We start from the raw sequence: 13,224 nt of genomic DNA, 5'->3' as shown, positions 1-13,224 counted from the left end.
GGAGGGCTGTAGACGCCGCAAGTTTTTATTCTAGCCACTTTCTCCACCTTTAACCAATTACTAATGGTAATGGAATATACTGTATTGTCTTGATTTTAATGTTTTCAATTCTTTAACAATCAGCCAAACAATGAGTTGCAATATGAGCCTAAAGATGACTGGGCTAATCTCAAATTCATTTGCAGCAATGTCTTTCATAAACTATTTGTCTCAATAAGATATCTGAAAAGAAAAAAAAAGGGTCAGAGAAATACTGATCTGCTCTAGTCGACGATATATTTGAATGGTGGTGTCAGAAAAAATGGAAATTAGTGCTCATGTTTATCAAGTGTCTCAGAATATATTACTAGGAAATGCACTAAATGTCTTAACAGGATACGGATTTGTCTCAGTGTAGGACATGAGAAGGAATTATAAAGCATCCTACACCCGCTCTGAGCGAGGAGTAGGACGACACGTTAAAGAATGAATAATGCCATGGTTTTATGGCACCCCTTGTAGTTTTCTCATACTAGTGCTTCACCACAAAGATAGTAATCAGAGGTGAAGAAGGAAAAAATAATAAGGTAGGATGCTGTGCTAACTGCATGTAATTGTTTCCATTTCGCAGCATAATCTTATCTTCTTATATAATACGCTACCTTGTCTGTCCAGGATTTTAAATCAGCTGTAGCTTGCAAACCATTTGACCTAAAATTTGGTACACATATATTACGTGACCTCTACTGTATGCTTTCGGGTGATGATTTTTTACTTTATTTTTATTTTGTTTTATTGTATTGTAGTATCAACTGTCAGCCAGCAGGGCGGCCATGCGGTGCATGTGTACAGGCGCGGTTCTCATTCCCTACCACCTTTGCCGTCTCTTCCCCTATCTCTTCATATCTTAAATCATTCTTGAGGCAGATTGAACACTTAAGTGAAAAATTAAGGAAAACGTACTAAGTAATTGCAACACAAAAACTGACTTAAACAGCTTTAACGCAAAAAGATGCCGACGAAAGAAGAGAAGAAGCGGGCTGCTAGGGTGGAGAAAAGACGAGCTGCTCAGGAAGCAGCAAGCGCATCAACCTCTGAGCAAGTGAATGGTAAACGTACAGAGAAAGAATGAAAACTATAAATCAAGTGTATTTCCTGCACGTTACCGTGTAGTCCTCCGTTACTGGTGTATAATAAAATACAAAAGGTGTGTGTGTGTGTGTATATGTCCGTCCCTACAAGCAATCTGATTGGTCAGTCTAGCTTCGGTGATGCACTCAAAAGAGGAAGTGCAAGTGTGAGAAACATAAGAAGTAGTAAAGGCATAGGAGGCATGCTGAGAGTAGCCTTCAAAGTTGGGAAGTATACAAGTGGACCAGGGACAAGAAAGGCACCCGGAAATGACAGGAACATGCACAAGAGTGGAGGCACCGGTCAAGAGAGATTCAGACCCCAAGGAAAGCTGCTGAAGGTTATTTTTAAATTCTATTACCTATTGGCTGGTAATATGGCAAGTGAATGGTATTGTAACAAACACAGAGATTAAAAGACAGAGGCACGCACTCTAAATGACACTTAAGCCCGATAAATACAACATTTATTTAATAATACATGATCCACAGCCACACTTTTAGACGAAACGCCTCCTGCTGTTAGGGCCACGGGAAGTGATTTGTAAAGTAACAATGGAATAGCGGTCACTCTCCCAGTGTCCCCAATCGTCTTCAGAGTTGTGTGTCGCGCCTTCCTCCATGATCCCCTCTTACCTTCTATTAGGCTCTATTTATCCAGTGCCCCGGGAGTGTCTGCCTGCCTTCTTTAACCATCCTGAGTTTGTAGGGTACGTTGTGAATGCGCCAGGGCTTCATGAAATGCAGAGCTCGGTGTGCCTGTGTGCCACTTTGCTGTCAATCACCCATCCCGTCTCACTTTCCTACAAGGTAACATTTTGGCTAAGTGTGATATTGCTTGTGATTCACATACGTATGCTCATCCACACTTGTGGCAGTGATCTTTATGGGCGTACCAATGTACATGAATGCAGCTTACTTTAATGTTACCTCACATGCAGTGGCAGATGAATCTTATAAACCTCACATATTGTAAAGGCATTCAAAGTTTGGTGCAATATTTTAAAAAATGCTTGGTTGTAACATATCCAAATCATTGCTATTGCAGAGCTCACAACCCCCCCCCCTAAATCCAGGTGAAGTCAAAGGTAGTTTCCTAAATTAAAAAACTGATAAAACGCTTTTACTTCTGCTTCTAACAGTAGGGCCTAATTTGCATGACCCGGAGATTTTTGACCCAGTTAAGATTGTTTTCCTAATCTGAGATGCTTGATAAATATGGGCACAGTTTTGGAAAATTCTGGAGTGGCATAAGGAGAACAATGACAAGCCATTGAATTAAATAATGAGTTTCTTTAAGAGCTAAATAGGAAATCATTGGAATGAAAATGGTGATCGTCAAATACTATTTAAGAACCCTGAGTTAGCCGGAAACCTGACGGCTTACTTTGTATCTATTTACAAGAAGAAGATCAATTTCTAATAAAACAGGCAGTCGTGATTATGGCACATGAATTCTGTTAAATTAGCAGCAGTAACTCTTTACTAATGAAGAATGTGGCTGGAATGAAGACCTGCAGCCACTGTGGCCCTCAAGGATCTGAGGTCGACAAATCTGTGCAAAGACAATGATTGGCTGACAGGAATGTTCTCCAATCACAACAGCGCCACAAACCCCTCCCATGTTTCAAAGTGTCTGTTGTGTTACTTACTGACACAGAGTGTGTTCTTTGCTTGGCCGCTATACAGCCCCGTGTCTCAGAAGTGCACATACTCGGTTTGGTGTTGCTGCATCAGGTAACAAAGCACGCAATTATTTAGTGCACATTAGTTTATTTCCAACGCTGCATTCTGCTACTGACCACGTAGTGACCAGTACTGTTTTCCTGTGCACACTGGTTAATTGTAAACTTTCATTTATACAGTGATCTAGTTCAAACATTGAGCCATCATCTGTGGGCGGCTGCACAGCCACACTGCCCAGTTTCAAGACATTCGACCTCCTTGCTCTCTGAGTTTTAATGCTTCATCACTCTCCATTACTAGTCAGGTAATTATCTGGAAAAAATCAGCCACTTTGCAGTTCTTCATCCTCAACTTTCAAGTTGCAAAAGTCCTGATACTTTGATTAAAAATAAAGGGAACAGAGGGCAGTAAAGATGTCCGTTGGACTCCTGCAGTTGTGATACTTGTCCTCCAGGTGGCAGCAGAACTGCACAAAAGTGCCAGGAGTCACCTGTTCTTGAGATGACATCTGTTCTGCCATGGTCATGGCTGCAAAATAAATATTGTAAACAGTCCCGCACCAGCTCTCCTTCACAGGCATGGTGTCAGTGACCAAAGGGTGGCCGTTAGCTTTCCTCCACTACTTTCCCATTTGGCTCTGCTTCCTCCTCTTCTTTTTTCTTGTGACGAGTACTTTGGAAAAAGCCAAGCTGCAAAAAAGAACACAGTGATTAGAAATCTAACCTAGCAGCCATGATGGTATTAACAGACCCCCAAATGTATTGACTTTAGTTCCCTCCACCTGGGTCAACTAGAGTGAAGTGCCCAGCATGCTCTCCCCCGATATGTTCCATGTACTTATACTGCTGTTCTTTTGTCAATGGCCAAGAAGAAAATAAAAACAATTTACATCCCTTCAGCCCTTCCCTGGTGCCTGTCCACTACCCCAAAATCTTCCAAGAAGGTTCAGCAGATCCAGACCTTCCACAAAGCAAGAATCAGCAGAGCCAGCAGTAGCAGACCACCCAGTGTACTTCCCAGTATGATCCAGAAGGGAATTCTATAGTCTTCCTCTTTTGTGATTAGGAGAATGACCTGGAAAAAAAAACAAGAGTGGTCAGTGAGATTGGGCATCTAAGAACTGCAACTGCACTTTTGAATTCCGGGAAGAGCAGAACTTTGGAGAGGCTGCATTAGAATTGGTGGTCACCAACAGGGTATTCATGGTTTCAAATCTCAAAAGTGGCCGGCACTCCTTTTCATGACCTGCCTGGCACTGATCTTATTTGGTGGGCTCCCCAAAGAGCCTCCTTGCAAGTTGCTGTGCAGCCAGCCCACAGTGGCAGCTCAGGAGCTGAAGGCGCAGCAATGCACGGCGAAAGGCAGCTAAGAAAGCCACCATCGTCTAGTGACCAGCAGGTGGCAGCACACTGCCTCTCTCAGTCCTTGTAAACTTCGCCTGTGTAAATTAGAGGAGGCACTTACATTGCGTGTGAGACGCTCATCTCTAAGGAAGAAAGGACTGGATCCATCCAGCATGAGCCTTGCTGTTGTGACAAGTGCCAGTGATTTGAATCTGACCTGTTGACAACAAACAAGAGTGGGTTTGCAAGAAAAGTGCCAGATAGCCTGCTAAAGCAGCCATTTGAACACTAGAAGAACACGTTTAACAGCATGATGGTGCAGCGGTTAGCTCTGCAACCTTTACAGAGCTTGATGATATGCCACACCCGGCTGATGTCTCTGTGAGTCCGCATGTTCTCCACACGTCTGCACGGCTGTCACTCCAGGCACTCAGACATCTTCCCACATTTCCCCAAAGATGTGGAGGTTAGTGTAACTGATGATTCTAAACCTGTCCACTGTCGTTTCCCTACCTTGCACCCTGTGCTGCTGGGATAGACTCTTCTTCAAGACCCTCAATTTTTAATTAAGTGGGTTTGGTAATACTGTATTTCTACTTTATGTTTGAATCACAGTAACTCACGGGGGCATGTCTGAGTGTGGCACCGCGAAGGCTACCCAGTAATGCCTCGCGCGGGGTTGCACTTTCCAGATCTAGTGTGCGTGTGTGGATGTGCACGTCTGTCCTCTCATACTCACCGATTTCAGAGTATCTATCCTTAAGATTCCTCGTACGAGAACGGTTAATTCCTCATTGGGATGAAGGCTCAGTGAACATTTCACCGTGGTTGTGCCGGAGTTGCTGTAATTCTGGTAGCAGAAGAAGAAAAGACAGTATGTCAGCAAAGTGTTGAATATATTAAACCAGGTAAAAACGATTCCTCACTGTAGCTTTGGGAAAGTACAAGAAACTGCCGCTAGTGGTGCTCATAACGTGGCAGGAGCCCTTTATGCTAACAACATCTGCTTAATGTATGCAGTTCATTGACCGCAGAAACAAAGTCCAAACAATAAACTTTAACTGCACTTCGTTGGTCCTGTGACCCCGTCTCTCTTACTGGTTGCCCCACCTCAGTTTGAGGACACCAAGAATTACCAGTTGTGTGTAGTGGGACAGGTCCTCTGACAGAATACGGTTGTTCTTCACACTGGTAGGGGCTGTGCAAAGTCCACCTTCTGTCTGGAAAGATCAAAGCAGAAGCGTCAGAACAAGGCGACCCGAACCACCACACCCTCACAGCATGAGCTGAACGACATTTCATTATACAGCACCTTTAGAAACATGCAGTTCAAGCTGCTGCATGAGAAGTTAAAAGAAAACATTACACTTAGAAATAAAATAATATTTACAGTGCCTATATAAAGTATTTACCCCCTTGGAGGTTTTCAGATGTTATTGTTATAAAACATTGAATTGATTTAATCTGGCATTTTTGACACAAAATAAAAAGACTCTTTAATGTCAAAAGGTAGCAGGCAGTCTTCTGGCTGCTTGTTGTCAAACTTGCATCTCATTTTTGGTATGTGTGTTTTATTCATCTATCAATATTATAATTTACAACTATATTAATATTTTATGACCATGTTTGGTTTTCTCTGTCATTTCTATAGTATTGTATTATATATTCAGTATATACAGTGCCTATAACAAGAAATCACCCACTTGGAAGTTTTCTCACCTTATCCTTATACAGAATGTGGATTGAAGTTGGCTTTTTTGACAACAAAAAAAAGACTCTTTAATATCAAGGTGAAAGCAGATCTCTGCAAATTGGTCTAAATTAATTATATACAGTGCAGTATATAAAACACAAAATCATTCATCATGTAAGTATTCACTGCTTTAAGTCAGTGTTTAGTAGGTGCACTTCTGGCAGCTATGACAGGCTCAAGTCTGTGCACTGGTCTCTCTCAGCTTTGCACATCTCCAGTCTGCTGTTATTCCCTGTTCTTCTTTCCTAAACTGCTCAGACTCTGTCAGGTTGCATGGAGATCGCAAGTGATCAGCCTTTTATAATAAATTGGTTTGAGATCTAGTCTGTGTTATTTTGGCTTTATGCCTACTAGAGTTGTTCACTTACTGCAAAACAAATCTCCTTCCAAGGCACAGGTTTCTTGCAGACTGCATCAGGTTTTACCCCAGGATTTTCCCACATTTTGCTGCATCCATTTTCCCCTCACACATCTTCCGGGGTCTGCTGCAGAAATGCATCCCTGCAGCATGCTTCATTGTGGGGATGGTGTGGTTGTGATAATGTGCACATGGTGTTTAGTCTGACGGCCAAAAAGCTACATTTTGCTCTCATTAGGTCACAGAACCTTCCAGCTGACTTCACAGTCTCCCATATGCCTTCTGTTGAGATATCATGAGCATTTTTTAACAGTGGCTTTCTCTTTGCCATGCAATCCCACAAAGCTGCAACTGGTGAGGCATACAGGTAACTATTGTTGTCTGTACTGTCTCTCAATTTCCGCCACTGTAGCTTTTCACTCCTTTCAGAGTTCTCATTGGTGGACTTGTGGTCTCCTTTATTAGTCATCTCTCCTTGTAAGATCACTCGGTTTTTGTGGACGGCCTGCTCTAGGCAGATTTCCAACTGTGCCATACTCTTTTATAATTGATTTAGCTGGATTCCAAGGGATATTCAGTAACTTGGATATTTTCTTGTCTTCATCTCCTGACTTGTGCTTTTCAATTACCTTTTGCAGAGTTGCTCTGAGTGTTCGTTTGCTGACTCACCACAAGATGGACCTTCAAGATCAGGTGATCTCCAGTGAACTAATTCTGCGACTTCTAAAACCAGTTGGCTGCACTAGTGATGATTTAGGCGGGTCATATTAAAGGCACTGCGGTGGGTTGGCACCCTGCCCGGGATTGGTTCCTGCCCTGTGTTGGCTGGGATTGGCTCCAGCAGACCCCCGTGACCCTGTGTTCGGGTTCAGCGGGTTGGAAAATGGATGGATGGATATTAAAGGCAGTGAATATTTACACAATCAATTATTTTGTGTTTCTTTGTAATTAATTTAGACCACTTTGCAGAGATTCACTTTGACATTAAGGAGTCTTTTTCTGTTGATCAGTGTCATAAAAGCTAAATTACCCTATATACTCACGTATAAGTCAGGTCTTGAAACCCGAAAAATCGATCATAAAATCAGAACCTGACTTATATGCCCGTTCAAAAATACGACACTTAATTTTTTTTTTGTTACATCTTCTTGCCTCCTCTAATCTCACATCAGTTTCTCAGACACATGGAATTTTGTTGCAGCAGCGCAGTTACTAATTTCTTTCGCCACTTCAATGACTTTTAATTTAAAACCAGCTTCATATTTTCTTATAATCGAACGCTCCATCGTAGATAAGGGATGCTGTTAAGATTAAGGTGTGTGAGATACAAAAAACACAAAACAGTGCATAGTCGCTTTGGAATGGTTCGGGTATTACTGTGTGGTCACGTAGGCACAATACATAGAAAAAAAAGGCAGTGTGCTCTGTGGTTACTCTCTCAGGTGGGCATTAGCACATCATAATCCACTGTACCAATAGCGTGAGTTTTCCACATTCGACTTATACAACAAACATTATAAAATACCGGAAATTATACAGTAAAATCAAGTTCCGACTTATCAGTGGGAGAACTTAAATGCAAGTATATACGGTAAATCCATTGTGATAACAATAAAATAAAAGGGGTCCTACTCCGTTGGTCACTTGAGCAAAGCCCTTAACCTGACAATTGTTCCAGGGGTGCTGTACAATGGCTGAGCCTGCTCTCTGACCCCCAAAGGTCATGTGAAAAGACAATTTCCCCTTGGAGATTAATACAATGCACCAAATACCAAATTGTGAAAATGTCTAAGGTGGTGAAAACTTTTTATAGGCACTGTAGATACATACATTACAAAAATAATTACTAATAAATAGAATCTTGCACAATACAGATGCATAAGTAAAAGAATTGGTAAAGTCATTCAGCTTGAACTATTGCAACTTAACTCATGTTGAGCTGATCAACAGGCGATGATATTCACTTGTGTGTGAATTCCAGTTTATGGGATTTGCTGTATTATAGCTGATGACAGGTTGAAGATACCAAGCAATTTTAATTTTATTTATGTTTTGGCAGACTTGCATGCAAAAGTGTGCTGGAATGAACCCCACCAGCAGTTCATGAATATGTGCCAAATGTGCAGCAGTTGGTAACTGAGCCCAGATGAATACTTTAAAGGTACAGTGCTTCTTTCAAGGTTTGTGAGCCCCCTTGTAGTTTTCAATGCTATAATTTGACTATAAAAGTTCCTTTTCATCAGAGCAGACCCTTACTTTTCTCAGTAGCTAACCTAGGGACTACTTCAGCTCGGCTCAATCCAGGTCAAAGAAAAACTGTGTGGGCCTGCATGTTCTCCCTGTGTCCGCACAGGTTTGTATATAACATAACTGATGATCCTAATACGGCTGATTAGTGAGTGTGTCATGTGATGACTGGTGTCCTGTCTAATTTTGATTTCTCCTTTCTATCTAATGCTGCCAGAATCATCTCTCTCTCCCAGCAATGTCTGAATTGGCTTAATCATATTCAACAAATTATATTTTCTTATGAGTTAATTATTGTGGGAGTGGATATGGGGAGGTGTTGCAGTTTGTTGGTGTGCAAATCATTCTTTGTATCCTCCATACACATGGTTCTGGTCAGCATTACTTAAGATAAGAATTTGTATTTGAGTATGTGTCACAGCACCTGGGGACTGGGCCACAACTGGAAAGTATTGTGAATGAATGGACACGATGCGGTTCTGTTTGTTTAAACAGCATAAGAAAGTGTGACAGTGTAAGCAGAGATGTGCTGTAAACCTCAGCTTGTCGTGCAGATACCTCGGTGGGAACTCCTAAAGGGCTGTGGGCTATGTGTGAACAATTTCTAATCGTAAGGGCAGCCGCTAGCTTTTCAAAATTCTAGACAGGCAAAAAGAAACAGAACAGTATGCAGCAGGCACAAACATAACATAGAAATCTGCCGGCTGTGTGGGGGTGCTGAGCCCACTTGTCCACTAACCGCCCTAATCTCTGGATTCTCATGCTCCATTCATTCATTTTGAAACAGCAGTCCCCCTGAAATCCCTGACCGAAGGAACAAGTGGCCTCAGTCTTAATGAAAGAAACAATGATTTTATACTTCTCTGTAATTTCAGGCCACCTTTTTCCTTCCTTAGCCACTCATCTGGTGGGTGCAGCATCACAGAATGTTTGGACCAGTTTTGGCCAATGAAACCTAATCTCACCTACCTGCCCAATGGAGTGTCCCTCCAGGAGAAGTAACTGGTTGCCACTTTTTGTTACTTCTGGAATCTCAATGCTCAGCTGCATATTGTCCACAGGGAAAAATGCCAGATTCTGGATCTATGAAGGAAAATTTGAACACCCTCTAAGCAAACGTGAAAAGTCAAATATTTATAGGGGTCTATCATCAGTTGCCACTGCTGTCCTACATCCTTTCACTGTACCTGGAAAGTGTAGTTGAAAGAGGGGCCGATACTGTCGTACTTCTCCACTGTGTGGTTAATTTTAATCTCATAGTGGGTAAGGCTTGACTCCCTGCGTGGAAAATAAGAAGTGATGATACTGGGATACTATGTCAGTCAGTGGGGTGTAAGGAATCTATACTGGAGAGTATCAGAAAAGTTGAGAGTATTTTGTGTTTCTTAATGCCCCATCACAGTACCTTGTGAACAGGAGATCTGTCTCATACTTAAGTTGGTAAAGGATAATGTTAGAATTGTCATCCATGGTCAACACATCTTCTTCACCATCACTAAAGAAAACAAGATAAGAGTTTTAGGTTCCCCACACTACTTGTGAGTCTGCAGAACTCAAGCTTAAATTGACAGTGAGAAGGGTCCCATGTGGAAAACAATGAACAGTCACCTGCTGGCTGAGATATTGATGTACACATGGTCCAGAAAGATGGTTCTGCTAAACTCAAATTCCAGTCGGAACGCAACCTGCAAAGAAACAGTCATCACACTGAGCTCTTGTTGGATATCAACGTCACAGCTCAACCTCACTCCATTACACAGCCCTGCTTCAGGACAGGGGTGGGTACCATTAGCATGCCCACAGTTCATGTAACATACACTAACTGACTCTCACCTGTGCTTGGGACCTCAGAAAGGGTTGGCTGACATTGCAGATCAAACTCAGGCTCACATTCATGTTAGATACGCATTCAATCTTGATATCTGTGTATCCCTGAAATAGAAGGAAATGTTATAGAGAACACTCCTCTTAACCCCAGTCACTAAAAACTCTCAGTGCATTGAAAAATCAGCAGGGTGAACCAGCACAGCCGAACATGAGGAACTTCAGAGACTCTTGGATTGCAGTGATCTGCAGCTCCTTTTAGTCTGTCCTCTATGTAGACAACTGTGCTGACCATTGTGGCTACATGAGGGATACCTTAATTGTTAGGCCTGTGAAGAGCAGGTTTCTGGAGAAGGAGATGTCCAGCTGGGTGTTGTACGCATTCTCTCCTCTGTTCTCCAGTACGCTATCCACCGCTATCTTTCGTTTAGGGCTCTCAATTACATGATCTGACTCAGGTGACACAGCTTGACGACTGCAGGGGTTTCCCCAGTTTTGGAAGACAGAATGGCAGTATGTCCTTTAAGGAAAATAAATATGGGGTAGATATCACATTAGGATTAAAATTATCCTAAAAAGGACATGGATAGCCAGGGTTGTATAATATTCATCTGTACATCTATCCAATTTCTAACTTGCTTGTCCAGTTAGTGGATGTGAGGAGCTGGTGCTTATTCATAAACAATGCAGTATTTTCGAGCCCAGGTGATGTATAGGGATATTCCTAACATTGGCTGTCCTCTGGTAGATCAGCTGTTCGTGAAGCTCTGAGGCAGGGACACGCTGGACAGGCCATTCTATGGATGAACCTATGTCATCTATAGGCCTTCCTTGCTGAAGATAGTATACTGACCACATGACCTTCAGAAGAACCCTTCCATTGGCCAGAGCAAACACAGAACATGGACACTCACCTGCCATCCAGGATATCCGTTCTGCTCTGCAGGACCAGGTCAGGGATGCAGTGCTCCTCTCCATCACACCCATTCCAGAACGGAAGCTGAGGAGGCAAAGAGGAGCCAGTATGAGAAGAGAAATGCCAAAGGCGACTGACCACTGGCCAATGAATAACAGCCTAATTTTTGTTACCCTGACTGGACTCATACATTTCAATAGAAATGGACCAACACAACTGCCATGTGGTCCTGATTGTAGGTATTGATAACTTAGAGTACCAGTGTTGTTTTCTAATGGCACCAGAATCATTTAAAAAAAAGAATGGCGTGGAGCCTAAAGCATTGCATACCAACGCTTTCAGTGTTGTGGGCCAGTCATCATCCAGCGCTGGTCCATCATCAGGAAACAGCATTGCAAATTCCACTGTAAATAAAATCGGCCGCAGGTAGTCTGTTGTGTCCTATAGGGCAAGGAAACAAAGTTGAACATATGGTGCCTTTTCAAAGAAACGAGTGCTTGCTTCTCACCTCACAACCATCTTCCGAGTTTCTCTCTCACTCTGTCTGTATTTCAGTGTTTTACTCATGCAGACTCCTGTGTTTTGCTTTTCTGAAATCTCACTGCTCTGAGCCACCCTGTGTCTTACTCTCTCTGAATTAAAATTGACTTTGAAGAGATGTTTCATCTTCTAGTTGAGCCATCAATGTTAAGTTTATGGTAATAATCAGATTTAACCTGAGCATCTGGATTCGCTGAGTATTGAATTTAGTTGGCTAAATTAAAACAAGATAGATTTGTGGTCACACAGGTGAGCCTTTTACACTAAGCTGGCAGAATCGTTATTAAGGAAACTAACATTTAATTTGTTACACCGGGGGACAAGAGGTTTATAAAGAATGTCAAGAATGAGGTGTCAGAACAGATCTCAAGTTTAGGAGGTCACTGTCAAGCAACAGGGAATACTGGACAGCTAGGGGGACATTTTCCAGAAGCATTGCAATGCAAAAAACAGTGTAAACTGCATCATTAATTTACAATTGATTCTTAAAACCCATCTTAACTAAATAAGTATATTAAATCCTTCATAACTGACATGCTTCCTAATCCACTTATTAATCGCTAAGTGTTTCTTAAACTGACTGCCTCTGGTGACAGACACAGAATAGATTAAATTCACATCATGACATTACTCTGAACATTTAGAATTCTAGCATTTGTACTTAATTGTTATTTTCAAGACAAAATACATTAATGCATTAGTAGGCTTATATTTTACAGATAAATTGTTAATTTAACTGAAATAATTTAAACTATTAATAATTACTCAATTATAAGTTAACAATATGTCAATGGTCCTTAAATATTTTAAAAATCTGTGTTCATACTTGCCATACTTTGACGGAGACATTTTCTATGTTTTAATTGGTTATGGGGAGAAGAATGAATAAAGAAAAGGGGATTGTTGTGTTTGTGAAAAGATAATACAATAAAGAAATCCTACCCAGGAAAACAGCAGCTGAATTTTGTGTTGGTGACTCTGACTACCAGCTCACGAACCCAACACTGCCACTTTATTTAAACTAATTCAATGACTACCCGATTATGCTTACAGCATCTTGGGGCCTAGTTACATGTACCTTAATGGTTGTCTGCATTGAACATACATGTGATTTTGCAATCATAAAGAGCTTTTTACAGATATTTATAGCAAAGTTGCTGGGGAATACCCATAATGCTTTAATCTGAACCGACTTGATAGTGTGTCAAAAGGCAATGAAGTTAGAAAATGAGAACAATCTAGATGAGCACAAGCCATTGAGCCCATGAAAGCTTGCCAATCCTATCCACTTATTTCTTCCAAAATAACATAATTTGGAGTTTTGAAGGTCCCTAAAGTCTTACTGTCTACCAAACTAGCTTATTCCATGTGTGCATAATTCTCTGTTTAAAGAAAACTTCCTAATGATTGTGTGACATTTACTCCTAACAAGTTTCCATCTGTGTCCC

At 41.5% G+C, this 13,224-nt stretch overlaps 1 protein-coding gene across 1 annotated transcript in view; it reads right to left on the bottom strand.

Moving 5' to 3' along the window:
* Positions 1 to 1,931: 1,931 nt before the first annotated feature.
* Positions 1,932 to 13,224, bottom strand: part of itga11a (integrin, alpha 11a) — a 75,579-nt gene continuing 64,286 nt past the window's right edge. Inside the window, exons 18-30 of the mRNA XM_028823182.2 lie at positions 11,567 to 11,677; positions 11,235 to 11,320; positions 10,636 to 10,840; positions 10,330 to 10,428; positions 10,105 to 10,181; positions 9,902 to 9,991; positions 9,684 to 9,774; positions 9,466 to 9,579; positions 5,275 to 5,358; positions 4,878 to 4,988; positions 4,260 to 4,355; positions 3,756 to 3,869; positions 1,932 to 3,484 (exon numbers count right to left, since the gene is read on the bottom strand). Of these exons, the coding sequence (XP_028679015.2) occupies positions 3,401 to 3,484; positions 3,756 to 3,869; positions 4,260 to 4,355; positions 4,878 to 4,988; positions 5,275 to 5,358; positions 9,466 to 9,579; positions 9,684 to 9,774; positions 9,902 to 9,991; positions 10,105 to 10,181; positions 10,330 to 10,428; positions 10,636 to 10,840; positions 11,235 to 11,320; positions 11,567 to 11,677 (1,362 nt within the window). The 3' untranslated portion in view covers positions 1,932 to 3,400. The remainder of the gene's footprint in view (positions 3,485 to 3,755; positions 3,870 to 4,259; positions 4,356 to 4,877; positions 4,989 to 5,274; positions 5,359 to 9,465; positions 9,580 to 9,683; positions 9,775 to 9,901; positions 9,992 to 10,104; positions 10,182 to 10,329; positions 10,429 to 10,635; positions 10,841 to 11,234; positions 11,321 to 11,566; positions 11,678 to 13,224) is intronic.

Source organism: Erpetoichthys calabaricus, chromosome 17 (assembly GCF_900747795.2).
Source record: "Erpetoichthys calabaricus chromosome 17, fErpCal1.3, whole genome shotgun sequence".
NCBI lineage: Eukaryota > Metazoa > Chordata > Cladistia > Polypteriformes > Polypteridae > Erpetoichthys > Erpetoichthys calabaricus.
This window is presented reverse-complemented; position numbering and strand designations above follow the sequence as displayed.